This window comes from Ursus arctos, unplaced genomic scaffold, assembly GCF_023065955.2.
Source record: "Ursus arctos isolate Adak ecotype North America unplaced genomic scaffold, UrsArc2.0 scaffold_22, whole genome shotgun sequence".
In the NCBI taxonomy this organism is placed as follows: domain Eukaryota; kingdom Metazoa; phylum Chordata; class Mammalia; order Carnivora; family Ursidae; genus Ursus; species Ursus arctos.
Genome location: NW_026622897.1, coordinates 55,932,843 through 55,957,478, shown reverse-complemented (window position 1 = coordinate 55,957,478; position 24,636 = coordinate 55,932,843). Strand labels below are relative to the sequence as shown.

At 51.1% G+C, this 24,636-nt stretch overlaps 2 protein-coding genes across 11 annotated transcripts; one reads left to right on the top strand and one right to left on the bottom strand.

Annotated features, from left to right (window-relative positions):
* PGAP2 (post-GPI attachment to proteins 2) lies at positions 1–24,321 on the bottom strand. 10 transcript variants are annotated; one of them, XM_057316762.1, is made up of 8 exons: positions 24,246–24,321; positions 22,668–22,725; positions 15,470–15,490; positions 12,432–12,606; positions 4,472–4,736; positions 4,237–4,343; positions 3,515–3,623; positions 1–3,316 (listed from the first exon to the last, which is right to left on the bottom strand). In XM_057316762.1, exons 4-8 carry the CDS (start codon positions 12,594–12,596, stop codon positions 3,186–3,188), a joined length of 777 nt encoding a protein of 258 aa, XP_057172745.1. In that variant the 5' UTR covers positions 12,597–12,606; positions 15,470–15,490; positions 22,668–22,725; positions 24,246–24,321; the 3' UTR covers positions 1–3,185. The 10 variants fall into 10 exon arrangements, with proteins under 10 accessions (XP_057172745.1, XP_026373747.1, XP_048073275.1 ...); XM_026517962.4 differs by lacking the exon at positions 22,668–22,725 and having other exon boundaries at positions 24,246–24,312; XM_048217318.2 differs by lacking the exon at positions 22,668–22,725 and having other exon boundaries at positions 4,484–4,736; positions 24,246–24,312.
* Positions 500–1,671, top strand: RHOG (ras homolog family member G). Its single transcript, XM_026517976.4, has one exon. It carries the CDS (start codon positions 500–502, stop codon positions 1,073–1,075), a length of 576 nt encoding a protein of 191 aa, XP_026373761.1. The 3' UTR covers positions 1,076–1,671.
* Positions 24,322–24,636: the final 315 nt, after the last annotated feature.

Below are 24,636 nucleotides of genomic sequence, written 5' to 3'. Positions count from 1 at the left end.
CTGTTCTAAATGCCTTAGATGTTTAATTTACATAATCCTCACAACAACCCAATGAGGTGGGTATTATTTTATGCTCATTTTACAGATAAGAATGGGGAGGCATACAGAGGTTAAGTAATTTGTCCAGGGTCACACAGGTAAGAAATAGAACCAGGATTTGACCCTACTCAGTCTGGTACCAGAACATTTGCTTCCCATAATCCATTACATGTTATACTGCCGTCATCCTCACGCCTGAGCATCTTGGCTGGGTCTCAAGGCCTCTCTCTCATTGTGTCTCTCTCTCTCACTCTGAGATCTGTCTTCATGGGATTGCAGGATGGTGTCAGGTTAAGAGAACAGGAGCTGGTTTGGCTCTGTGAGTTCCCATTCTTTCTCCCCAGCGGGTGGAGGCCTCCCTAACCATGCATGTCCCTTTAATCTGTCCATAGGTCACTGCATCCGGAGGGGCCCGGAAGGGGAAGGAGGCCTTGCCTCCACCGTAGCAGCTGCACCCACGATGCAGAGTATAAAGTGTGTGGTGGTGGGCGATGGGGCTGTGGGCAAGACGTGCCTGCTCATCTGCTACACCACTAACGCCTTCCCCAAGGAGTACATCCCCACGGTGTTCGACAACTACAGCGCCCAGAGCGCGGTGGATGGGCGCACCGTGAACCTGAACCTGTGGGACACAGCGGGCCAGGAGGAGTACGACCGGCTGCGCACGCTCTCCTACCCTCAGACCAACGTCTTTGTCATCTGTTTCTCCATTGCCAGTCCGCCCTCCTACGAGAACGTGCGGCACAAGTGGCATCCGGAGGTGTGCCACCACTGCCCCGACGTGCCCATCCTCCTGGTGGGCACCAAGAAGGACCTGAGAGCCCAGCCTGACACCCTACGGCGCCTTAAGGAGCAGGGCCAGGCGCCCATCACACCGCAGCAGGGCCAGGCCCTGGCCAAGCAGATCCATGCTGTGCGCTACCTCGAGTGCTCGGCCCTGCAGCAGGACGGCGTCAAGGAAGTATTTGCCGAGGCTGTCCGGGCTGTGCTCAACCCCACGCCCATCAAGCGTGGGCGGTCCTGTGTCCTCTTGTGACCCTGGCACTCGGCTTGGAGGCTGCCCCTGCCCCCCCACCAGTTGTGCCTTGGCGCCTTGTCTGCCCCCAGCTGTGCCTTAAGGACTAATTCTGGCACCCCTTGCCAGGGGGCTCCCTGAAGGCCCTTTTCTCTGAATGCCTGTTTCTCCTTAATGCGGCCCACAGGGAAAGGGGCTTTGGGCCCTGCCCCACTCTGCTTGGGAACAGCAGGTATTCCCGAGAGCTCACCCAGGCCAAGGTTGGACCCCTCCGCAAGAAGCCAGCCCAAGTGCCCCGCCCCCATCTCCCCTACTGACCAGTTGATCCAGCTTTCCACACAGATGTTGCTGCCTATTGTGGTGCCTTCTCTCAGGTTAGGAGCTCTCGGCTGGCCCTAACCTCTCCCTCGCTGCTCTTTGAATTGCTTCCCCCTCAAGATGCTCTCTCCCATTCCCAAAGAAGGAGCCACAGAATCCTGAGAAGATGAATGTGCCCTAACCTACCCCCATGTGCCCAGGCCTTATGCATCTGCTGACTGACTCAGCCCCCCCTTCCCCAGGCTCCTGGGGGCCTTGCCTACCCCCATCAGCATCAATAAAACCTCCTGTCTCCAGTGGCCCTGGCTCCTCCCTGTGTGCTAGGCATTGGGGGTTGGGCAGGGGATGGGCATGGGCTAGGGCTCCCCAGAGACTGGGAGCCTTTTGTTTCCTGTAAAAGGGGACAGGAGACAATAGGCTTCATTGTGGTCCCCCCCCCACCCCCCAATTTCCCTAACAAAGCTCTGGGCTCCCTTGGAGGGACCAGTCTTAACTGGGGCCCAGCCACAGATTCTGTAGTTGACTGGGATGCAAAGCCTAAAGAAAAAACTCTCATCTAAGGCTCAGAAAGGGAGATGCTAAGAGCCACGGGCCTTCAGGCAGGTGCACACAGTCATGGATTTGAGAGCTGTTCCCTTACACCCCCCCAAGGAGGTAGGTCTTTACCGACAGAGCTGGGGCTGGAAGAGGCTTTGCCTCAACCCAAGACTCCCAGTTATCCCAGCTACCCAGCCTAGAGTCATTACAGGGATAGCTCAGTCACTCCTACACACCAAAACTGGGGCTTAGACCAGCCTTAGGAGACTCCAGGCCTAAGGTGGGAAGCCGCTTGGAATCATATGCTGCCATGGACTTACTCCATCCTGGAGCCTGTCCCTCACCTCAGTGCCGTGAAACAAAGATGAGCAAGCCTAGCCCAGGCTGTTGGGTGGGTGGGGGGGAGGGGATTTATTTGAAATAAAATGTACAACCCAAAGAGGTCAGGGCGTGGGGCAGAAGGGAGGATAGGGGGACACCAAAGAGCCCATTTTGGAGCAGGAATCTGACTCTGACTCCACCCCACACCTTTGCCAAGGAGGAAGTCTGTGAGCCAGAGATTTCAGCAGGGAAGGAAGACAGGTGCCGTGCCAGTGCTTTTTCTGGAGCAGGTCACCCTCCAGGTACAGACCACCACCTCCACAAGGCAGTGTCAGGACCACTGGCCAAGCCCATGTCCATCCTACAGCCCTCCTACCACCATCTCCCACACGGACACCCTCGAGGCTTGGATAGGGAAGTGTACACACTAATGGGGGGTGAAGTCAGGGCTAGAACACCTAAGCAAACTTAGCAGGGGGCAGTGGCCCTAGGCCTGGGTGTGCACAGGAGATGATCAGACACGTCAGTCAAGTGAATGACCCGGTGGAGAGAGATGGCTGTGGTTCTCAGGTAGCAGCCACTGCTCAGTGGTCCCTGACCTCAGCAAGAGGTAAAGGCCAAGAACCGACGGTGGTTATGAACCTCAGGACTTTTTTTAGCACCAGATGGTGGAGCTCTCCTGCCAGCTCAGCCTCTTGGGGCCTCTCAGATAGGGTGATGCTGCTTGGAAGGTTCCCGTGCCTTCAAGGGGGGTGAGGGAAAGGAGAAGCCAGCAGGGCCGCCGGAAGCCCTGTCCTATGCCCTTCCTCCTTTCTCCCCCCGCACTCCCCCCCCCCCCGCCACTCCGCTTGAGCAGGGCCCACAGAGGACACAGGGTGGGGAAGGCCAGGGTGTAGTGTCTTGTTTCTAGTTTCTGGGCAGTGGACCGCCTCCTTCCTAGCAGAAGAGAAAGGGTTTAGAATCGCTTTTCCTCAGGCTGGGAGGTAATGAGCAGCTCCTTGTTCCCGAAGTCCCACCAGGCCGTCATGTGGAACGCCATGTTGGTTAGGACAACAGTGTACTCCAGGATGGCAAAAATGGTGTACACTGTCATGAGAACACAAGAACAGGGCATGGTGAGCCTTCTGCCCCCCACCCCCTGGGGCCTCTTTCTAAATCACCACCACCACACCTCTACACAGGGGACACAGTGGCAGCAAGCCCCCAAGACCACTGCCGTATCACACACTACAGAAAACATCCCTTAGCCACTGTGACCACCTGTGGATCCCAGCCTGGCCTCACCTCCAGCCTCACAATACATGTTGTGGCGAAAGTAGACAGCCAGCGCCGTGAAGAAGGAGATGAAGTTGATGATGAAAAGCCGCTGTTTCCAGTTGTAGGACTTGCGGTCCTAGGGGACAGGCTATCTGATCACTCTGTAGCCTGTTGGATGTGTGGCCAGCCTCCCCTCTTGGCCCCAGTTCCTAAGGGCTGTGTCTTACCTCCCTTGGTTATGGAAGGGGGCAGGGGCAAGGGCAGCAGGAATGATGGGCACGGTCCCCTCCCTGCATTTGGGAGTATAATGAGGCCGAGGAGCAGAGATGTCCCTGCCCCTCCCACTTCAGCAGGATTTCAAAGTCACTTGGAGTCCCCCACCAACCCAACAGCTGCACATACCGTGGGGAGAAGTGTGTGTGTGTGTGTGTGTGTGTGTGTGTGTGTGTGTGTGTGTGTTGGGGGAGGGGCACTGGAGTTATTACAGACCACAGACCCCTGACACTGCTCCTAACCCACAGCAGCCTGGGGACTGTCCCTCATTCTACCCCCACTTGGAGCCTCCCTCTCTTCCATTTTCCAGTCTCCCATACTATCCGAACACAGCCCTAGATTCTGACCCATCGATCGCCCTCCACCCGCCCGCAAGCCCCAGCCCGGATTCCCGCGTCACCGTTCCCGCATCCTGAGGACAGGCGTCCCTGACTTCCCTCCGGGCCGCTTGGCGCCCCACTAGGGCTAGGCCGTACCTCCGGACTTACTGCGTGCTTCTTGGTCAGCCGCCAGAGAATGCAGGTGAGCAGCATGTGGCTGAGGGACGAGGCGATGAACACAATGAAAGCATTTTCGTGGATGGCTGGAGGGAGAGAGGAGGGTTGGGAGCACGCTCCGCAGGGAGCATCCGGACCCCTCCGGCGCAGGTCCAAGGGAGGGTGGGTGCGGGGGCGACCCTCCCCACCCCTTCCCTGCTCCTCCTTCCCTCACGTGGGCACCCACTGAAGTCCTCGGAAGAGGAGACGTAGGTGAGCACGAGCAGCGCGAGGTTCTCCACGACGTTGAGGCCGAAGTTGAGGCGGCAAAGCGGGCGGTAGCCGGGACACGGGGACGCGCAGCTGAGGTAGTGGTTCCAGTAGGCGAAGGCCACCAGGAAGCGCGGCGCCGAGTGCAGGCCGATGCAGAAGCGCCACACGTAGCGCTGGGGCACCTCCCCGCCGATGGCCGAGCTCACCGAAGGCAGGTAATTGGGCACCTAGAGAGTTGTGACCCGTCTGGTGGCCGGCCTCCGCTGGCCCCACCCACCTGGAGATCCTTCTCTCCGGCCATCAAAATCCCCCTGGCCCCCGGAAGGCTCCACTGCAACCCCTCCCTTTCCAGGAAGTCCTCCTGCAGGCACCCCCAGAGCTCTCCTGGGAGACGTCCCCTGCCACGTCCCAGCCCCCAGGGTGCTGGTTCTCATTCCCCAGGCAGCCCGGGCTGTGTGTAGGGACCTGATGGAACCTGTACATGGCTGCGGAAGCTGGAAGCAGATTGGGATGCTTTCTGAGCCCGTAGCACAGAGCTGTGCCTTTGCTAGGGCCTGGTGGGAGGTTCCATGAGCCCAGGACCCTAGATACAGCCTTGAGGACAGACCACCTGAGCTTCCTTGGGACAGTGCTGGATTCCCTGGGCAGCTGAGTTGTTCTTCCGACTGCTCCCTGCTTCACTTATTCTTCTGGGTAGATGTGCCAGGGTGGTAAAGGGTACCGCGAGATCCTGGGGGGAGCTGGGTCAGAAGGGTACCCCCACCCTGATCATGCTTAAGAAAGTGGGTGCTCTTAACCTGGGATAATCTAAGAAAATGACCCAATTCTTGTGCATCTCTCCCATTCATCTCTCTCAAAGGCTGGAATTCCTCAATCCTTAAGGAATTGGAGCACTATTCTTTAAAGTGGAGGAAGCAGGAGGAGGTAACACACAGAGCTGTGAGGATTGGTGTGTTGTTTGCATGAAAGAGGGAGAGGATGTGGGACGAACGAACAACGGTATAGATGCTGACAGGAGAGCCAGGGCTAGGAGGACGACCTCTCTGACTCCAGGGCCTAGAGCAGTGCTTCTACCTTCAATGTGCACCGAACTCACTAGGGATTGTGTGAGAATGTAGCCAGTCTGGAATGTGGGAATCTGCATTTCTAAAGGATTCCAGGACCGGAAGCTACCTGTCTGTTGCACACAGTCTCTGTGGACTGTGTTTAGACTTTCAGCAAGAGCCAGACTAGTGCCAGAGCCCAGTGACCCAGCGAGGGAACGGCCCCGCTGCGACTAGAGCAGGGCCAGTCTTCAGAGATGCGGTCCTGGAAGAGCCTTCCTTTCTCTTAATGGGGATGCTGACTGGGTCTCCATCGAGGCTGGGAAGGTGGGCAGTGATGGAGGCAGCTCACAGAGCAGGGGTCAGCCTGGGGGATCACCAGCCAGGGGCTTCGAAGCCTTCACAGAGAAGGAGGTAGATTCCCCTCAGCGCTATCAGAGGAAGCTAAGTGCGGGGCTCTTGGAGACAGGGTGCTGCTCTCGTGGCGATGGCGTGAGGTACCGTAGCTTGAGACCAGGCTCAGATGCTCACTCCAAGCTGTCAGTAAAGAGGTAGCATGGAGGCTTTGGAGCCACACAAACCCAGGTCCACATCCCATCTCTGCCCTTCTTAGCTGAGTGACCTTGAGCAGGTCACTTCACCTCTCAGAGCTTCCATTTCCTCATTGGCAAAATAGGGAAACTACCACCTACCTTGCAGGATGATGGCAAATACTAAATACAACGTATGCAGAGTGTCTGCAGTGTTCGGCACATAATGGCTACGGTGATGGCTTTCAGAAGACCGACTTCCCTGAAAAGTCTGCAAGTAGCTGGTGAGCTATGTGGTTCTTGAACATGGGAAGACTGCATACGAGTGAGAGGTGAGAATCATATCTTCGCCAGAGACTTCTGAGACCTCCAAGCCTCCTTACTGTTCTGCCCCTCTGAGTTAGGTCCTCTAAGTAAGGTTAGTAAGAGTGTTGCCTCCACCTCCTAGAATATTCATTCTGAAAACTCCTGCCCCAACCCCAGCTACTTTAAGGGGAGCAGAACCAGCATGAGGTTTTTTTTTCCTCCCACCATGAGCTTCTAAAGCTTGGCGCAGAGAGCCCAGAGCCCTAACTGACACTGGGAAACAGGTAAAGGGTAGTGATGGCAAAGAGCTGGGGGGACGCCTCAGGAGGAAGGGAGATTTAGGGCCCTGTGGCTACTCGTGCCATCCTCATAAGCTCCTCTCAGATTAGGGGTGGAGGCAGGATGCTGAGAGCAGGCCTTTCCTCTTCTCTCTCTCTCTCTCTCTCTTTCTCTCATGCATACAACACACACACACACGCACACACACACACGCATGCATAATAAGGTATAGATATTCACATAAGTCCCCCCATCTCAAGCACACACCCTAAATCTCCCCATGAGTCCAGAGCTAAAGGTACTGAGATAGGAACATAACCACTTTTCCCCAAGAACAGAAACCCTCCACTGGCATGGAAGATGTGGCTCAGTGGATCTGTGGCAAGGCAGTAGATCAGAAATTCACATGGTAAAAAGGGTGAGGGTCCAAAAAATTCCCTACCATAGAATCTAAGATTTCACCATTAGAGATTCATTCCTTTGATAAAGTCCCCCAAAGTTATGGATGACTTTTCTGTCTAGTGCCCCCATCCCTTGCCAACTGGACACAACTCTCATCCCTATCAATTCAACCTGCTACCCTTCTCTGGACTCCATCTCCACCTCTCTATCCTCATAATCCCTATTTTAGCTCTGGTCTCCCCAGAAGTGTGAACTACTACACTTGCCTCTTCACTGATCTCCCTATTCTTGCCCCCTTACAACTGTTCTCTACTCAGGAGCCAAATGGTCTTCTAAAGCATAAATCTGATCATGTCCCTTTCCTGCTTAAAATTGTTCCAAAGCTCACCACTGCCCTCTGGATAAAATCAAAAGTTGCCAGCCTGGGATTCACAAAATCTTTCTTCACCCCCATAGCTGCAATGCCCCCTGCTTCAAGATGGAAGTCTTCTCCAACATCCAGGCTAGACTAAGTGCTTGCTCTGGGCCCCATGATCCCTGTGCTCCCCTTTACCAAGGTGCCTCCCATCTCACTGTGCCTGACCGTCTGTGTCTAGGACTGTCTCTTGTAGGATGAGACGCTAAGGGCAAGTGAATATTGAGTTCCATGCGCCTGACCCAGAACCTCTACCCCTGGGCCCTCAGGAAAGGCCTGGTGGACTGCTCGTAGAGGCAGGAAGTCCACCTAGGTTTCTAGCTAACAGAGCCCTGAGTGGACACAGGTTGTGGGGACCGAGGCCGCCAGAGGAAGAAACCAAACTAGAAGATTCCAGGGCAGGGCTGGGGGTCCTCTCAGGACGGGCCCCCAATCTGGGCTAAAGCCACCTATGACCTCTCCTGGCTCTTGGCTGCATCTAACTCTCCAGTCCTGGCTTCCTTCCCAGTCTGGTCTTTCTTCAGCCTCCTCCTCCCTCTCATGACCTCTCTTGCCTATTCCCCTCCCTTCCCTTCCCCTCTCCCCTCTGCTCCCTGGCACTCTCTGTTATCTTCTACCCTCAGAGGACTGTGACTCCACTCTCACTGAGTCTCTCCCCACAAATTCCCCCTCAACTCTGACGTGGCCCCCCACCATCCTTTCATCCCCTTCCCCTCTCTCTGACCCTCCACCTTCTCTCCTACTCTCTGATTCCACTCTTATGGCCATCTCCCAACCGGGCCCTGACCTGGCCCTGACCCAGGTGCGGGGGAGCATGGCACTCACCCCACAGTCAGTAGCCACCGTGTACTCAAAGTGGAACACCAGGGACCAGATGATGCAGAAGAAGAAGCCGAACATGGGGAAAGTGATGACCCACCAGATCATGGCCGTGAAGCGGAGCCGGAACACAGTCCCATCTGGGTCCAAGGGCTGGGAGGCTGCAGAGAACATCCTGTAGGGAGTGGTGCCCAAGCAGGGTGAGGGACATGACTTGGGGCCTGGTGGGACACCTGGGCCTCGGGAAGTGAGGCCTTCTCCAGAGCTGGCTCCTCTGGGTAGAGGGGAGAGCCCGAGTAGAAAGAATGTAAGGGGAGAAGGAAAGCGGTGCAGAGACCAGGGGGTGCAGAGAGAGATGGGGTGGGAGCCGCCGAGTCAGGCAAGGTCAGCTCTTAGCAATCCCTGTGGCACTTGAAGAGTCTGGAGAATAGAGGCTTCCCTGGCCTGGACATGGGGAGTTCTGCTGGGCCACCTCATTCTCAAGACTCTCATACCCACTCAGAAGGGTCAGAGGTAGAAAAGTTGTTATTTCTGTTCCATAGAAGGGGAGAACTATGCCAGGATCAAACATTAGGACTAAGGTCTCGGCCACCTGACAGCCTTATGCTCCCAAGCCAAGGCTTTCTTCAGGCCAAATAACCGAGATAAAGGACCTTGGCTCGGACTCAGCCCTCCCACTGACTCCGTCTGACCACATTCCTGCTCTTCACCCAAGTTCAACTAGGAACAGCGGGAGTGCCCAGAACATTTCACCGGGGACTACAGGCTGCCAACCAGCCCACCCCCAGGCTCAGAATGATCCAAGCCTCAGGCCAGCAGTACTGTCATCTCAAGATACCAGGGTCCCTGCAGAGGCCCAGACCTCCATCTCCTTCCTCTCTGAAAAGACTCTGTCACCCAATCCAGAGGTTATGGGAATCTGAGGGTCACAGGAATCTTCTCCACTCGCCTTGAGCCTGTGTGCTGGGCCAGACCCAGCAAGGACAGACCCAGACCAAGGGAGCTGAACTTCTTCCACTCTCCTCTCCCTCTGGGCAGAGAACTCCCTCCTCCCACCTCCCACTGCCCCAACCACCATGACTTGCAAGCTGGGTTCCCTTCTGGGGGACAGACAGAAATGGCTTTGTATTAAAAGGCCTAGGACCAAACCTCCCTTGGGACTCATACCTCCCTCTATTAAGGGAACCCCAGTCCACTAGTCCATCTAGTCAGGGAAATGGGGGAGGGGGCGCGCATTGGGAAACACTCACACTGGGTGCTGACGGATCCGGGGCTTAGGTTGAGGCCTCTAGCCAGACTGAGACTATTCTAAGACTGGAGGGTCCCACCCCTAGCTCCCCAGGGCCTGCCCTCCCACCCACAGAGCCCAGATCTCCACGCCTGCCCAAGCACACAGCCCTCCCAGGACCAACAAAGCCATATCATAAACCCTGGAACACTCTGCCAAGATAAGAGTGATAGTGGCCAAGGTCAGCCTACGGTAGCTTCCTTGCCAGGGATGGGTGTAGGGACGTTTCCGAGGGCTGTATCCTGGGATACAGGCAGGTTTCTGGGAGGGAAAGGGAGAAAGAATAGGACTTCACCCCTTTTTGTTGTCTGTTGGGCCTCATTGGAGAGCTTGCTAATCTTATGACAATAGATTCAGAATGCAAAAGAGATCTAGACGGGCCTGAATATGAGGTTATCAGTGCCCAGCCTGCTGTGCAGAAACAGCTAACATCAGCTCAAGATGCCCTCACAGGGGTCTAACAGCCTAATAGGAATCCAACAGTACTGCTTTTGCCTCTACTGCCCAGGCGATATGAAGTCCTATGCCCACATCAGGGCCTCATATGGAGAGAACAGTGACTAACTGGGCCAAGTCTAGGGGTGCATGTCCTGTGAGGGTTGCCCCAAAAAACTGGAGCTATGCTACCCAGTAAGAGTAAACTCAGGGACCCCCCATTACTGCCATTCCATCTCTGTAGGACTGACTTGACGCCAGGAGGAGAAAGTAGCTCTCAGGTTCCCAAAGCAGAACCAGTGCAAAAGCAGAGATTCACCAGAAAGAGAACATATGCTTGCTACGAGAGAGCTCACTGATTGTTAGCTACTAGGCCTCCTTGGAATAGGCTGCCTGGAGAGGAAGGAGGCCCCCATCACTGGGGATATGCAAGCAAAGGCCAAGTCATCTAATTATAGATGCGTTAGATTAAGGTTACTTCTTTTATCCCTAGGGTTGGCCATTCCTAGAATACTCTAGGTGAGAAATTCAGAGCAGACATCTACCTGGACTGCCCCTAGGTGGCTCTAACATAGTCATCCCAGGGAGTGGGGACAAAATCACCCCCGGGGTCACTGAGCTCAGTCTTGCCCCCGACTGGCCAGGTACCTGTGCCACTCTGCCTATGCCCTAGCTCCCTAACTAGTGTGCCAAGAACGGGTATAGGTATGGCAGGCATGCTGAGTTACTGATCCCGTTAGCCCTCAGGAGCCAGCCATGAGGGGCAGAGCAAACAGCCTACTCCATTTCACTCCATACGCCATACAAATATTATAATCTTCTGTATGGACTATGACTACATGGTACCAGGCCTTCTTTTTCCCAGGGCACTGGGCTGGTGGGGAGACGGCGTGTCCTATTTATTTATTCAACAAATTCTTTCTGATTCAGCTGTAGTGCCCACCTTGAAGGAGCTCCCGGGCTGGTAGGAAACAGAGAGACAAATAAGATGTGCTAGAACTGTAGGAAAGATAAAACAGGGAACTCCCAGAGGAGGGAGTGATTAAGTTTGCCCCCAAGGAGGCTAGGGAAGACTTTTTAAAGAGGGGGACACTTGAGAAGGGTTTTGCAAGATACAAAGGAGTTGACAAGGGTGGGAGAAACACTTGAGGTATTACCTGAGGTGAAAACTAGGTTGTGAAAGGGCATTGGTTGGACCTTTCTGATCCGCCCCCCTCCCAGATCACCTGGCCACGCCCTTTTCTTCTAGTTCTGTTCTTTTGGATAGCTCCCAGCCCCGGGTCTCATCAGACTGGCTGCCCACAGCTCAAGGCCAACATCTGTCCATTGACAATCAAGGAGAGGGAAAACTTCAAGTCATATGAACAAAAGAAGTAGGCCCTACTCCCTACTGCCAGCCAGACCCCAGTTCCAGTCATAGCCCTATTTCTGGAGCAGATAATCTTTATAGGGAGACAGGAAGCTGAGCTGAGTGGGGGCCTATGGAGCTCTCTCTGATGCTACTCCAAGGGTCCATGTCCAGGCCCTGCCTCTTCTCCCCCTACAGCCTCTAAGCTCTTCTTCTCCTGCCCTGCCTTCCAACCTGACAATCTCCTTTTCCTCCTCTTCCTTCTGCCCCTCACCCTTCACATTTCCCAAACCACCTTCCTATTCTTCCTCTATCTGGAGCTCTACTCTAGCCCTGAGAAGGAAGATGGGAATTATCAACTCCATTTTAGATATGGGGAAGCTGAGGCTCAGTCTCTGTGTCTCAGGAAAAACAGAGTCAAATGGATGAGCTAGGAGTGTAACAGAGGTCAACACAAGTCTCACCCTCTTTACTCTGATATACTACAGAGAAAACTCACATCTTTCCTCCTGGTCTGGCATGCCCTATCCCAGTCTAGAGGGTGCATGGCTGCCTATGGGAACATAGCCCATATAAATATCTGGAACACGTACATACACACATCATCAGGCCCCCATCCAGACACGCACAGATACGGTCTCTCCCACACACATACAGTCACACACAAGCATACATAATCACATTCCCACAGAGACGGGCACAGCCTACAGTGCCACACTCCAGAGCCTTCTAGCTCAGGCCTGTTCTCTCTCCATCCCTCACAAAACCCTGGGGCTCCTGAATCTGCCCCACTATGAAGTAAGGATTGGGTTCTGGGTCCTGGAGCTGCCCAACTTCAGTGACTCCAGGCCCTAGTGACCTCCACGCACAGTGGCAAGAAGGCTAATTCCTGAGACCTTGATTGGCAGGCACCCTAACCCCCAGCAGCCCAATTTGTTTGATGGACCCCACTGGAGAGCTCACTAATCCTGTTACAATAGAATCAGGATCCAAAAAAGATCCAATTGGGCCTGAAGATGAAATATCATTCCCCGACCCCTCCCTTTGCAAGCCCTACCCCACAGTGTGTGGCCGTAGTCTCCTTGAAGTGGAAGAGCAGGGACCAGAGGATGCAGAAGAGGAAGGCGACAAGTGGACAGCAGACTGTGACCAGGGCCACCAGGGTGAAGCGGAGCCGGACCAAGGTCCCATCCCGGTCCAGCGGCAGTGGAACCTGGTACATCTTGTCAGACCTGGGGATGAAGTAATGTGCTGTCAAGACCCAAGGCAGCAAGGCTGGGACTCGGTGGCAAAGCCAGCCCTTGTGCTCAGTCCTCAGTTTAGCTGTGCTATGGGGTGAAGAGTCTAAGAAGAAAGCCATCTAGCCCCTAAGCTTGGACAGCTCCTGCCCTGAAGATGGCTGACTCAGAATCCCAAGAGAATATTCATCCTCAATTTCAGAGGAAAGACAACCAACCCAATCTGTGCTAAAATGAAGCTTGAATAGATTGGGAGAACTTCTCCCTTATAGCTGGCTTTACTACAGGAGCTGGTTTAACTGGTCTCTCTTGTTTCAGGAACCAACCCTAAAACCTCCCAGTGGACAGAATGGCCCATCTCCTCCCACAGGCCTTTGAGCGTCCAGGCTTCAGGGCCTCCCATCAGCTTTCGCTGCTTCACCCACTGGCCCAGGGCCTTCTGTACCTTCAGTCCCTTCCCAGGCTCTGTGTGCCTACCCCACAGCGCACAGCAGCAAGGACCCATGGAAGCCCATAGAGCCCTGACCCCCTGCTCGTCCCCGCCTGCCGCCTCACGTGCTCTGAGGGTGAAAGGCTTTGCAGAATCAGGCCTAGCACTAGCCTGGGCTTGCTGTTTGCTGGAAAGAGCTGCCTTGTCAGCTTCTGGAGGCTTCCCAGTACCCATGGGGCCTGTCCATCCCCCTCCAGAGATGAAGTAAAGGCTCCGGAGGACTGTGACCCCCCCCCCCTCGGATGAGGACAGGAAGGTCAGGAACTATAATAACTAAGTACACACCAACAATCCCAGCCTCCCTCAGTGCACGGAAGGCGAAATTGAGGCCCAGAGATGAGCAGGAACCTGCTCAGGGTCACACAACAACTTGAAGGAAGAGCCAGCAGTGGGGAGATGTGGGGCCCACAGGGTCACAAACTACGACCCTCGCCTTCTTTGACGCCCTCCCCTCTGGGCAGAAAGGTCAGGTTAGGTGAGATTAGGAGGAGGACAAGAGAAAGGGTCCCTGTCCATAAGAAAAAGAAAGGTAAATCAAATCCTTATAGATGAGTCAGTGAGCCCTGTCCCCACTGCAAAGACAGAGAAACCAAGATGCAGAGAGAGAAAGGTCCTTCCTCAAAGCCTGATGCTGAGCCTGAGGGAGAGCCATCCTTGGAACTTAGGCTTCTTGGGGCCAAACTAGGGCTAGCTCCAGATTCATGAAGAACCCGCCCTTCTGGACTCAAAGTTCTTGTCAGATCAAGCGCTTTCTGGTCTCACCCTCAGGAAGCACCTCCTGGCATTCCAGAACCAGGTGAATACGCCTCTGTGTTCTCCTCTAGCTTCCCCCACCCGCCTCTCTGCCAGGCCCAATTAGGCAGCCTGCTCCAGTTGCCCAAGCTCCTTTCTCCCTTCAGGGGCCAGGGATCTCCCAGGGGAGTTGGAAGTGGCTCTGGTGACCGCCCAAATCAAACACATTTCTTGGGTCATCCCCAAATGGACGGTAAGTCCCCGGAGGCCCTAGTAGGGGCTCAACTTCCCCACCCAGTCCAAAACCTGATTCTGTGCTTGTAGCAGCACTAGCCCCCCTCCCCGAAGCCAGCGGCTCTAGATCCCTCAGGAACCACTGAGATGCCCAAACTGAAGACCGGCTCCTCAGGGAATGAACAGGCAGGGGGTGGATAAAGAGGCCGGAGGAATGGTCTGTTCCACAGCTTGGAGGTATGCCCAGCTTCTCTTTTAGCTGTGTGACCTTGGACAAGTCATTTAACCACTCTGGGCCTTTTCCCACAGCTGAGCAACATGAAGATCATGTGGTTTAGATTACCAATAAGGCCATTCCAACATGGCCATTTTATGCCTCCGGGCCTCAGGACAGGGAGCTCACTACCTGAAGAGCAGCTGTTCAGTCCCAGTCAGCTCTTAACTTCTTCACAGGGACTACTCAGCTGGATACCACTTTCTTAGGAGTACCCCTACCTTATCTCCAAAGGTCCCAGAGATTTTCTCAGCCTCCAGCAGGAATCCATACTTACCCGCCACCTTCTGAGTATGAGGCGCTCTGATTAGCACTTGATACACTTGATATACATTGTTTCTTGTAACCCTCACGATAATTCTATGAGGCAGGCCCCGAAGTCTGTGTATTTCCATTTTTAAGTAGAGGAAATTGAGGCTCAGGGAGGTTTAAAACACTTGCCCAAGGTCACCGGCTAATAACTGGCAGAGGTGGGATTTGAAACTATTTTATGGGGTTCCTGGGCCCCCCACACACCTCCACCCCCGGCACCTAAAGAGAAATCCCAACTAGCAGTCCCTGTGAAGTGAAGGGAGAGCTCAACCAATGCACACGGAGCACCATGTGGAGGAGCAGAGGGGGAGAAGGGTTGGTTCCGAAGTCGGGACAGCAGCAGATCCTGGGCAAGCAAAGCACCAGCACCGTCAGAGCTTGGGGCTGGGCCGTGAGGAGGCCGGACCGCGTGGCGGAGCTCCCCCAAGTGGGGTTGCCCGGCAGTCCGGCACACCCATCCCCATACTCACCCAGGATGTGGCGGCGAGGAGGCCGCGCCGGCGCAGGCCGGGCGCTGGGGGAACCCGAGGGGAGCCCAGGCCCGGCCTGGGGCAAGCGGCGGGGGGCGGGCTGGAGCGCGAACGGCGGGGGCGGGGCCAGCGCGCTTGGGGAGGAAACTGCGCCCAGATCCTCCGTTGGCCCCTCCCCGCTTCTGCGGACCTAGACCCTTGGCTCTCCCGCCTTGATCGGGCGTGTCCCGGTGCCTTGCATCTCCAGTTCTGGTCTGCCCCACTAATTCCCGCTGCGTGGGGGTAGCCGGAAAAGCCCTGGACCCCTGGGTTTGACACGTTGGATAAGCCACCTTGTCACCTTACCTCTCAGCTGTGTTCCATCACCTGTTGAAAGAACATAAAATTAATTCAACAGGGCCCCGAATTCTCTCATTTCCTAACCTCAGTCCCTGCCCACGCCCCCATTCTAGCCGAATTATCCAGCCTCGCCCTTCTGAAACATTACAACAGTTTTGCCCCAGCCGCAGCGCCCCTGCCCCTAACTTTGCTCCCCAGAGCAGTTTCGAGCAAAGGGAAGAGCACCTTACGAGAGATCAGCGAGGCCCACCGCAAAAGCTCTGGGCCAGAGCTGTTCCCGCTCTTGATCAGGAGAGGGCGCCTTCTCTGGTCCGACATAACAGAGCAAGGCTCTCCTTTCCCCTCCCTGCCCTCTCCCCCCCCCCAAGAGACGGTTGATCCCCAGAAACCAGCCCCCAGGGGTCCCTCTCCACTCTGACTGACCCATAAAGGAAACTGAGGAGGATTCTTGGGGTTGTCAGAGCACCTGCAGGGGGTGAAGGACCTCTGAGCTAGACATGGTTACCATCATATTTCCCCATTTAAATCCCCACAGTAATAATTAGAACATTTTGAGCACCCTCTGTCTTCCACAGACTTTACTTTTTATGCATTATCCCATTGAATCCTCATAAAAACCCCATGAAGTAAATACTATTAATATCCCCGTTTTACCAACGTAAAACCCGAAAAGGTATGTTACCTATTCACACAGTTATAAATGTCAGCACCAGGATTGGGGTCTGGCACCTGAGGCTGTTCTCTTAATCCCTATATGGTTGACCCTGGAAGAACAGGAGTTTGAACAGCACAGGTCCACTTACATGTGGATTTTTTTTTTATGCAGCACAGTATTGTAAATATATTTTCTCTTCCTTATGACTTTCTTTTAAATATATATATATGTATTTTAAAGTAGGCTCCACACCCAACGTGGGGCTCAAACTCAAGACCCCAAGATCAAGAGTCACATGCTCTACCAACTGCACCAGCTGGGCACCCCTCTCTTCCTTATGATTTTCTTAATAATGGTTCTTTTCTCTAGCTTACTTTATTGTAAGAATACAGATTATGAAACATATAACATACAAAATATGTGTGAATTGACAGTTTGTTATCGGTAAGGCTTCGGTCAACAGTAGGCTATTTGTAGTTAAGTTGTGCGGGAGTCAAAAGTTATACATGGGTTTTTGACTGTGCCAGAGTTCAGCAACCCTCACCCCTGTGTTGTTCAAGGGGCATCTGGGTGTCTCAGTCGGTTGGGCATCTGCCTTCGGCTCAGGTCATGGTCTCAGGGTCCTGGGATCTGGCCCCGCATTGTGAGGAGTCTCTGCTCAGTGAGGAGTCTCCTTCTCCCTCTCACCCTCCCCCTGTGCTCAGTGAGGAGTCTCCTTCTCCCTCTCACCCTCCCCCTGTGCTCTCTCCCTCTCTTGTTCTCTCAAATAAATGAATAAAATCTTAAAAAAAAAAAAGTCAACTGTATAATGTTAACTCCACAAGGTAGCTATAATCACCATCTTGCAGGTGGGGATACAGAGACTCAGATTTGACGAACTTACTAGAGCTCTTTTTCATGCATTCACTCTTGTTCATTCACTCAGCCTAGGCCCTCTCTGAGGAGGGATGCCTTTTCTTTTTTTTTTTTTTTTTTTTAATTTTATTTATTTATTTGTCAGGGGCAGGGCGCACAAGCAGGGGGAGTGGCAGGCAGAGGGAGAGGAAGAAGCAGGCTCCCTGCTGAGCGGAATTCAATCCCAGGACCCTGGGGATCATGACCTGAGCCAAAGGCAGATGCTTAACCAACCGAGCCACCCAGGCATCCCTGGAGGGGCAATGCCTTATTCTAAAATCTATTTTTGTTGACCTTGAACTCTCCTCCACCCTGTCCTTTAAGGTCCCAGGACAAATGAACAATTAGCAAAACTTTACTGAAAGAACCACCTCCTTTTAGTTACATTAACTAGATGTAGGTTTCCTATCTTAGGTCTTCGTGTCATCCCTTTTTGTTTAGCTCCAACCCACAGATGCCTGCTCCTGGCCTTTATTCCCTGTCTTGACACCTTGTCTGTTCCTTTGGCTCTAAATATCATTCCCTGAGCCTGGGTCCCTTCTCTCTGCCTCTAGAAGACTCGAGGTGCATTAATCTTGCCTTTAACTCTTTGGTTACTGGGGCAATTCACCATACAGTCCTGAATCTCGGTTTCTTCATCTGTAAGATGGTTTTAGGAATATCCACAGCACACAGTTGCTGTGAGAATTAAATGACATAAAATAGCACTGTGCCAGGCATGCAGAAGATAGTCACTACATCGTGGCTCCTAAGACCTGATGTGGAAGCTACAGCCTGAACACGTCCTGACTGAGCCTTTTCTGAACCGCGTGACCGCAGCTGTCACCGACCCTCTCTGTATCTGTTTCTTCCACTGCCATTTCGAAACCCTATCACCTACCTTGATTTATGTAAGGAAAAGTAGAAGAGAAGAATGAGTTCTTACTAGGTGCGACGAACTTTCTGTACACTTTCTAATTTGATCCTTTTAATAATCCGGTGAGATAAACTTGAGGGAATCTATCGTACAAAGAAGTTGAACAAACATCTGAGCCTCCAGTTTCGCCTTCATTCGGCGGGCACTCAGTGTTCGCCAAATGGGCATTTGCCCATCGTCCAAGTAGTTGCTGCTGTTGTTGAAGCCTTCCGTCTCCTGTCCTCCTGGTTGCTTTTGCCTGGTGCCTGGATATACCCCAGAGAGGGCTGTGCCTGAGACAGCACCACCACTTTCCAGCTTTGGCCACCATCACTGCTCCGCTCACCCTGTACACACACACACACACACACACACACACACACACACACACCCCAGATACCTAAAGCTGATCAACGATTTATTTACAGGGATGTTCCAGCTCCCAGTAGACAGGGATGGTGTAGAGGTGGGATGCGGTTGTCAAAGAAAGCTTCCCAGAAAGATCTCCTTCACTGGCCTCCTTGCCCTTCTAGCTCTTCATCATCCTCCACTTACAGCCACATTGGCTCTTCTTAAAACACAGATCTGATCATGTGCCTGCTTGCTGCAAACTGTTTAGTAACTCCCTATGGCTTTTAGGCTCAAGAGCAAATTCCTTAGTGTGGTATTCATCATCCTTCATAATCTGGTCAACCTCTACTCTAGCAAACACATATCTTACATTCTAGTTATACTCACTTCTTCTATGAGCTTTGTGCAACTTCCTCCTTTCTCCCTAAGCACCATGATTTGCCCACCTCCCCACTCCAAAGGAAGCATTGGAAGTCCATCACACCTTTATTAGCATTGACCGCAATGTAGTGAAATCGTTTGTCACGTTGTTTGTTTCCCCCACCTTCCTGGCAGCTCATTGAAGGATGGAACCCTCACCTGTTCCATTTATTTCTGAATCTCTCAGCTTAGGCCAGGGACAGACACAGTAGGAGCCCAGAAAATATTTATTGGGTTGATTTACTTGAACTGGGTTTTGAAGGATGGGCAGGATTTAGATGGATCAAGCACAGATTTAGGAACTGTAAGAAAAGTCTTGGAGGAAAGACTACTGTTGTAGGGGGTAGAGGCAGAATGAGCATGGCTGGGGGTAGGTAAAGAGGGAAGGACACAGTGCTAAAGACATCCAGTTACAGGCCAAATTCTGCTCCTGCCTCCTGGGTAGCCTCAGGAAAGTCTTCCAAAGTTGAGGTGGAATTGTTCTTTGTTCTTCCTAGAAATCTTTTTCACTGCAGAGACATCTTTCTTGGATGGCTTTGAACCACCTACCCCAGGCTCACCCATCTTGCCCTAGGCCCATTCTCCCTCAAATTGTAATAATCTTCACTGTTTATTTTGTTCTTCATTGTTTCTTTGGCTCCCCATCACGTCTAGGATGAAGTTCCAGTTAGCACCCCTGGATATACTGAGCTCTTTCCTGGTCCTACATTTTTGTTCTTTCTGTTCATTTGGTCTGGGATGTTTCTTTTTCTCCATCTCAGTAATCTGTACTTCACCTATAACGGTATTAATTAGCATCGTGCTTAGGAATATATGTGGTAACTTCTAGGGAGATGACTAAACTAATATAAGAAGATAATTTAATTTCTAAACTGGTACAGGAGGAAAAACGAAATAATCCAAAAGAATGTTAAGAAAGCAGAGATTTAACTGGAAAATAAGCAATTGAAAAGATGGTCAACATCATTAGTCATTAGGGAAATGTTTATGAAAACCACTTTGAGATGTCACTTCATAGCCCCTAGGATGGCTATCATAAGAACAACAATAATAATAATGTGAAAATAGCAAGTGTTGGCAAGGATGTGGAGAAATTGTAACCCTCATCTACTGTTAGGAGGAATGTAAAATAGTGCAGCTGCAGCCACTTTGGGCAACAGTCTGGCAGTTCCTCAAAAAGTTAAACATAGAGTTACTATAGGACCCCATAAATCCACTCCTAGGTATAAACACGAGAAAAATGAGAACATATGTCCACAAAAAACTCATACACAAGTATCCATAGCAGCATTATTCATAGTAGCCACAAGGCAGAAACTCAATTGTCATTCCACTTTTGAATGTATACATGAAATATGGCTTATCCATAAAATGGGAAGTTGTTCTACCATAAAATGGAATGAAGTTCTGATAAGTGCTACAACATGGATGAACCTTGAAAACATTACATTAAGTGAAAGAAGTCAGACACAAAGGCCAAAAAAAATCATTTGTATGATTCCATTTATAGGAAATGTCCAGATAGGCAAATTCATTGAGACAGAGTAGATTAATAGTTGCCAGGGACTGGGGGAAGGAGGAGATGGGGAACGACTGCTAATGGTCTGGGGTTTCTTTCTTGGGGTTATGAAAACCTTCTGGAATTAGATAGTAGTGATAGTTGCCCAACTTTATGAATATAGTTGACTCTTGAACAATACAGGTATTAGGGGTGCTAACCCCCCACAGTCCAAAATCCAAGTATAACTTTTGAGTCCCCAAAACCTTAACTCCTAAGAGCCTACTGTTGACCAGAAGCCTTACTGATAACATTAAGCGATAGATTAACACATATTTTATATGTCATATGTATTATATACTGTATTCTTACAATAAAATAAGCTGGAGAAAAGAATACAGTTATTAAGAAAATCATAAAGAAGAGAAAACACATTTACAGTACTGTACTGTATTTATTGAAAATAATTCTCTTATAAGTGGACCTACCCAGGGGTGCCTGGGTGGCTCAGTCGGTTGAGTGTCTGACTCAGGTCATGATCTCAGGGTCCTGAGTTGGAGCCCTGTGTCAGGCTCCCCACTCAGCAGGGAGTCTACTTGAGATTCTCTCCCTCTGCCCCTCCCACCGCTCATGCTCTTTCTCTCTCTCTAAAATAAATAAATAAATAAATAAATAAATAAATAAATCCTAAAAAAAAAAATAAGTGGACCTGCTCGGTTCAAATCCATGTTTTTCAAGAGTCAACTGTACTAAAACCCTCTGAATTGTATGCTTTAAATGGGTAAATATTATATTATGTGAGTTATATCTCAATTTTATCTTTAAAAAAATTTTTTTAAGATTTTATTTTATTTATTTGACAGAGAGAGAGAGAGAGCGAGCGAGAGAGGGCACAAGCAGGGGGAGCAGCAGAGGGAGAGGGAGAAGCAGGCTTCATGCTGAGCAAGGAGCTCTATGCGGGGCTTGATCCCAGGACCCTGGATCATGACCTGAGCCGAAGGCAGACGCTTAACCAACTGAGCCACTCATGTGCCCCTGTATCTCAATTTTTAAAAAATCTGGCAGGACTGGGCCTCAAAAAAAAATGGAAGTTATTATTACAAAAGAACCAAAATGAAAAAAAGAATAAAGGAAAGAAACAGAACAGGTAGGACAAATAGAAAATGTTAGATAAAATCCTGAATATGCCAGTAAATTCTTTAAATGCTCTAGTTCAAAGTCAAATGTATCCACTCAAGATTTATGAAAGTCTAATTATATGCTATTTATAAATATCGTCCTTCCTTATCAAGCTGTAGGAAAAGAAGAAAAATATCAATATTTATCGGGTGCTTACTATGTATCAAACATGTGCCCAGTTCTTTGCAAATTCCTTTATTTGACCTTTAGAACCGCCTTACAACATGGGAATTTTTGTGCCCATTTTATAGACAAGGAAGCTGGGTCATAGGACAGTTAAATAATTTGTGCAAGGTCTAAAAAGTAATGAGACTGGTTCTCGAACTTAGCTGTTTAATTTCAATTCTGCCACTCTTTCTTTTTTTTTTTTTTTTTTAGATTTATTTATTTGACAGAGACACAATGAGAGAGGGAACACAAGCAAGGGGAGTGGGAAAGGGAGAAGCAGGCTTCCCACCCAGCAGGGAGCCCGAAGTGAGGCTCAATCCCAGAACGCTGGGATCACGGCCTGATCTGAAGGCAGACACTTAACAACTGAGCCACCCAGGCGCCCCTCTGCTACTCTTTCCGATGCACCACAGAAGAAATCTAGACCATCACTCTGAAAGGAAGTCTCTTGCCTTTCCCTGATTCTGTGGTCCTTATGGGTCCTGTCTCCTCCCTGAGCACCAATGCTTCAAAGCTGCATAGGGGAGTTCTCAGAGTATGTATGTGAAAGACTGAGGGTTCCTGACAGAGCTAGACTTTCCTTTGCTTTGTCTCTCTTGGCCAGAGCAGAGTGTTGAGTTGTGGACCTCTCTGGGCTCCTTTTCTTTATAGGGGAAGAAGGAAGATGGTGATAATCAAAGGGGTATTATGAGAATTAGGCAGAGTAAGAGTATGTGGCCCACAAAGTCCTTCCTAGGGCAGAAGTACCTGGGAACGACAAGCTTGTGGGCCACATGCCTACCAGAGAACCTAATGAGAGGTCCTCCTATGTAGAAATCACCAGAGTTATAGGAAATTTCTCCTTGTGGCACCCCTCATCCAATGTCTCTCCCTCCAGTCTTTCCACAAGTATGCACTATTTAAGGATCCCAGCTCCTATATACCTGCTAGTACTTTGGTCTGACTGTATTTACTCACCCACTCAAAACATACTTCTGAGCCCCATTTCTATGTCAGAATCAATGTCTTAGAATATTTAGAATGGGAATTCTTTGATATTTATTTATTTATTTATATTTATATTTTGAGACAGTGTGCATGCGTGTGCGTGAGCCAGGGGAAGGGGAAGGACAGAGGGAGAGAGAGAATGTCAAGCAGGTTGTACCTTCAGTGTGGAGCCTGATGCAGGACTCGATCTCACAACCCTGAGATCATGACCTGAGCTGAAATCAAGAGTTGAAAGCTTAAATGACGGAGCTACCCAGGCGCCCCAGAAATTCCTTGATATTTTTAAAAAATAGGAAAACTTATCATTTATTGAGGGCTCACTGTATACTGGGTACCATCCTAAATGCTTTATCTCATTTCTCTCAACAACCCTAAAATTACAGTTGTTACCGTCATTTTATAGACAAGGAATCTGAGGTTCAGGTGTTAAGAAATTTGCCCAAGTTCACACAGCTAATAAATGGTTGGGCTCAGATTGAAACCCAGGGTTTACTGACTCAAAAGACTCACACTTGTACTGCTATTGTACTTAAGACTAAATAATTCACTCATTCATGGGTCAAACATTTAATGTGGACCTATACTGTGTGCCTGGCTTTAGGGACACCAGAATAAATAAGTAGCGGAGAGGCTTAATTATAGTTGTGTTTCAGGACTGGAGGGTGAGAAATCGAAGTTTCAGTAGGGCAGTGAGGAAGCTACAGTAAACTATCCAGGGGGGAGCTAATGACTTTCTAATGTAGAACACAGGCATGGAGGGTGGAGAAAAGGAAGGGATGTTTGGATGCAGAAGTGGGGGAAGAGTGGCTGGAATCAGATGTTTAAACTAGCTTCACTATTTGACCATCCATATATATTTTTTCCTTTGAGCATCTACTGAGCACAACGTACCAGATTTCTCCTATCCATTATCTTATTTCAGCTTTACAACCATTCCACTTTTTGACAGATTAGTCAATTATTTCTAATCCCTTGCTACCACCCAACACTCAGAGGGATTTAAGTTCATCTACTTTCGGGCAGAGCCCATTTCAGTTTTGTATTGATGTTCCAGGAGAAGGTGGTGGTGGAGAGGTAGCCTGAATAGATTCTGCTTCCTGAGCACAGTTCCTGCTATTCTGTGTGGGACCCTCAGTCCCTAGGTCTAGTTTCTAGAACATGCTCAACCTTCTCCCCCTGTAATATCAAGTGGGGGAGGGCGGGGAAGAAAACCAAATGAGTAAAACGCAGCTCTGACCTCTAAGAGCCTGGGCACAGAAGACAGAAAAGTAAATAACAGGTTACAAAGTGACAAGGCTGTAACAGAAGCTTGCCCAAGCATTAGCCCAACTCTCTGAGAGAGATCTGGGAACGTATCCCAGAGAAGGTGGGAGCATTTGAACCAGGCCTTTAAGAACAAATAGGAGTTCCTAAAGTGCAGGTGGTTAAGAAGTTCCAAGAATCCTCATTTGTAACATTTCCTGTGCTGAGCCATTTTCTTAGGGCACGCTTATAGCGTCTATTCTAGGGATTCAGAGATGGAAAGGCTGTGATGGGGCCAGCATGGGTTGGGAAACTAGGAGGCCAGGTTTTGGGGCCTCAGAGCAGCTGCAGTCCAAGCTACTCAGAGACACGGACCTCCCAGGAGAACCCTCCAGCTCCGCACGTGGTCTGGCCAGGAAGTGCGGGCAGGACTACGGGGAAGCCTTCCCATCACCGCCCGCGGACTGGGGCAAGGAAAGGGTAGAATAGTTACCATGCCATCCTGGAGCCTCCCTTCTGATTGGCCCGAGTTTCAGCAGCCCGACTGTCTCGGCTCCAAGACAGGGGGCGGAGCCTCGGTATAGCGTCACCACCTTCTCCCACACCCCGCCCAGTGCACCCCAACGCAGCCACTCACAAGCCCACTTCGAGGGGTCCTTGTATGACATCACGACTCTCCCCCAGCCAATCGCGGCAGGGAGGGGCGGGACCCCCCCATGTCCCTCCCACCGCCCCTCCCCTTTCCTCTCCGTAACTCCTCAGGTCCCTCCTCTTCCCCCCCTCTCCCCTTCTCCCAAAGACCGCCCTCACGTTCGCTTTCAAAAGACTCGTTGCCCAATGACTAACAGGGCAGGCTTAGAGTGGCGGTGGCGTCTGCCAATGTG

Bases quoted from the DNA above. Each gene is read 5' to 3' on its own strand.
- PGAP2 (XM_026517975.4), bottom strand. From the start codon at position 12,596: ATGTACCAGGTTCCACTGCCGCTGGACCGGGATGGGACCTTGGTCCGG. The intron at 8,492-12,430 runs TAGGGCTTGCAA...CCTGCTTGGGCA, and splicing joins TACGGCCACACACTGTGGGG to CCACTCCCTACAGGATGTTC. The intron at 3,624-4,236 runs GTACGGCCTAGC...CCTGTCCCCTAG, and splicing joins AGCACGCAGTAAGTCCGGAG to GACCGCAAGTCCTACAACTG.
- RHOG (XM_026517976.4), top strand. From the start codon at position 500: ATGCAGAGTATAAAGTGTGTGGTGGTGGGCGATGGGGCTGTGGGCAAG.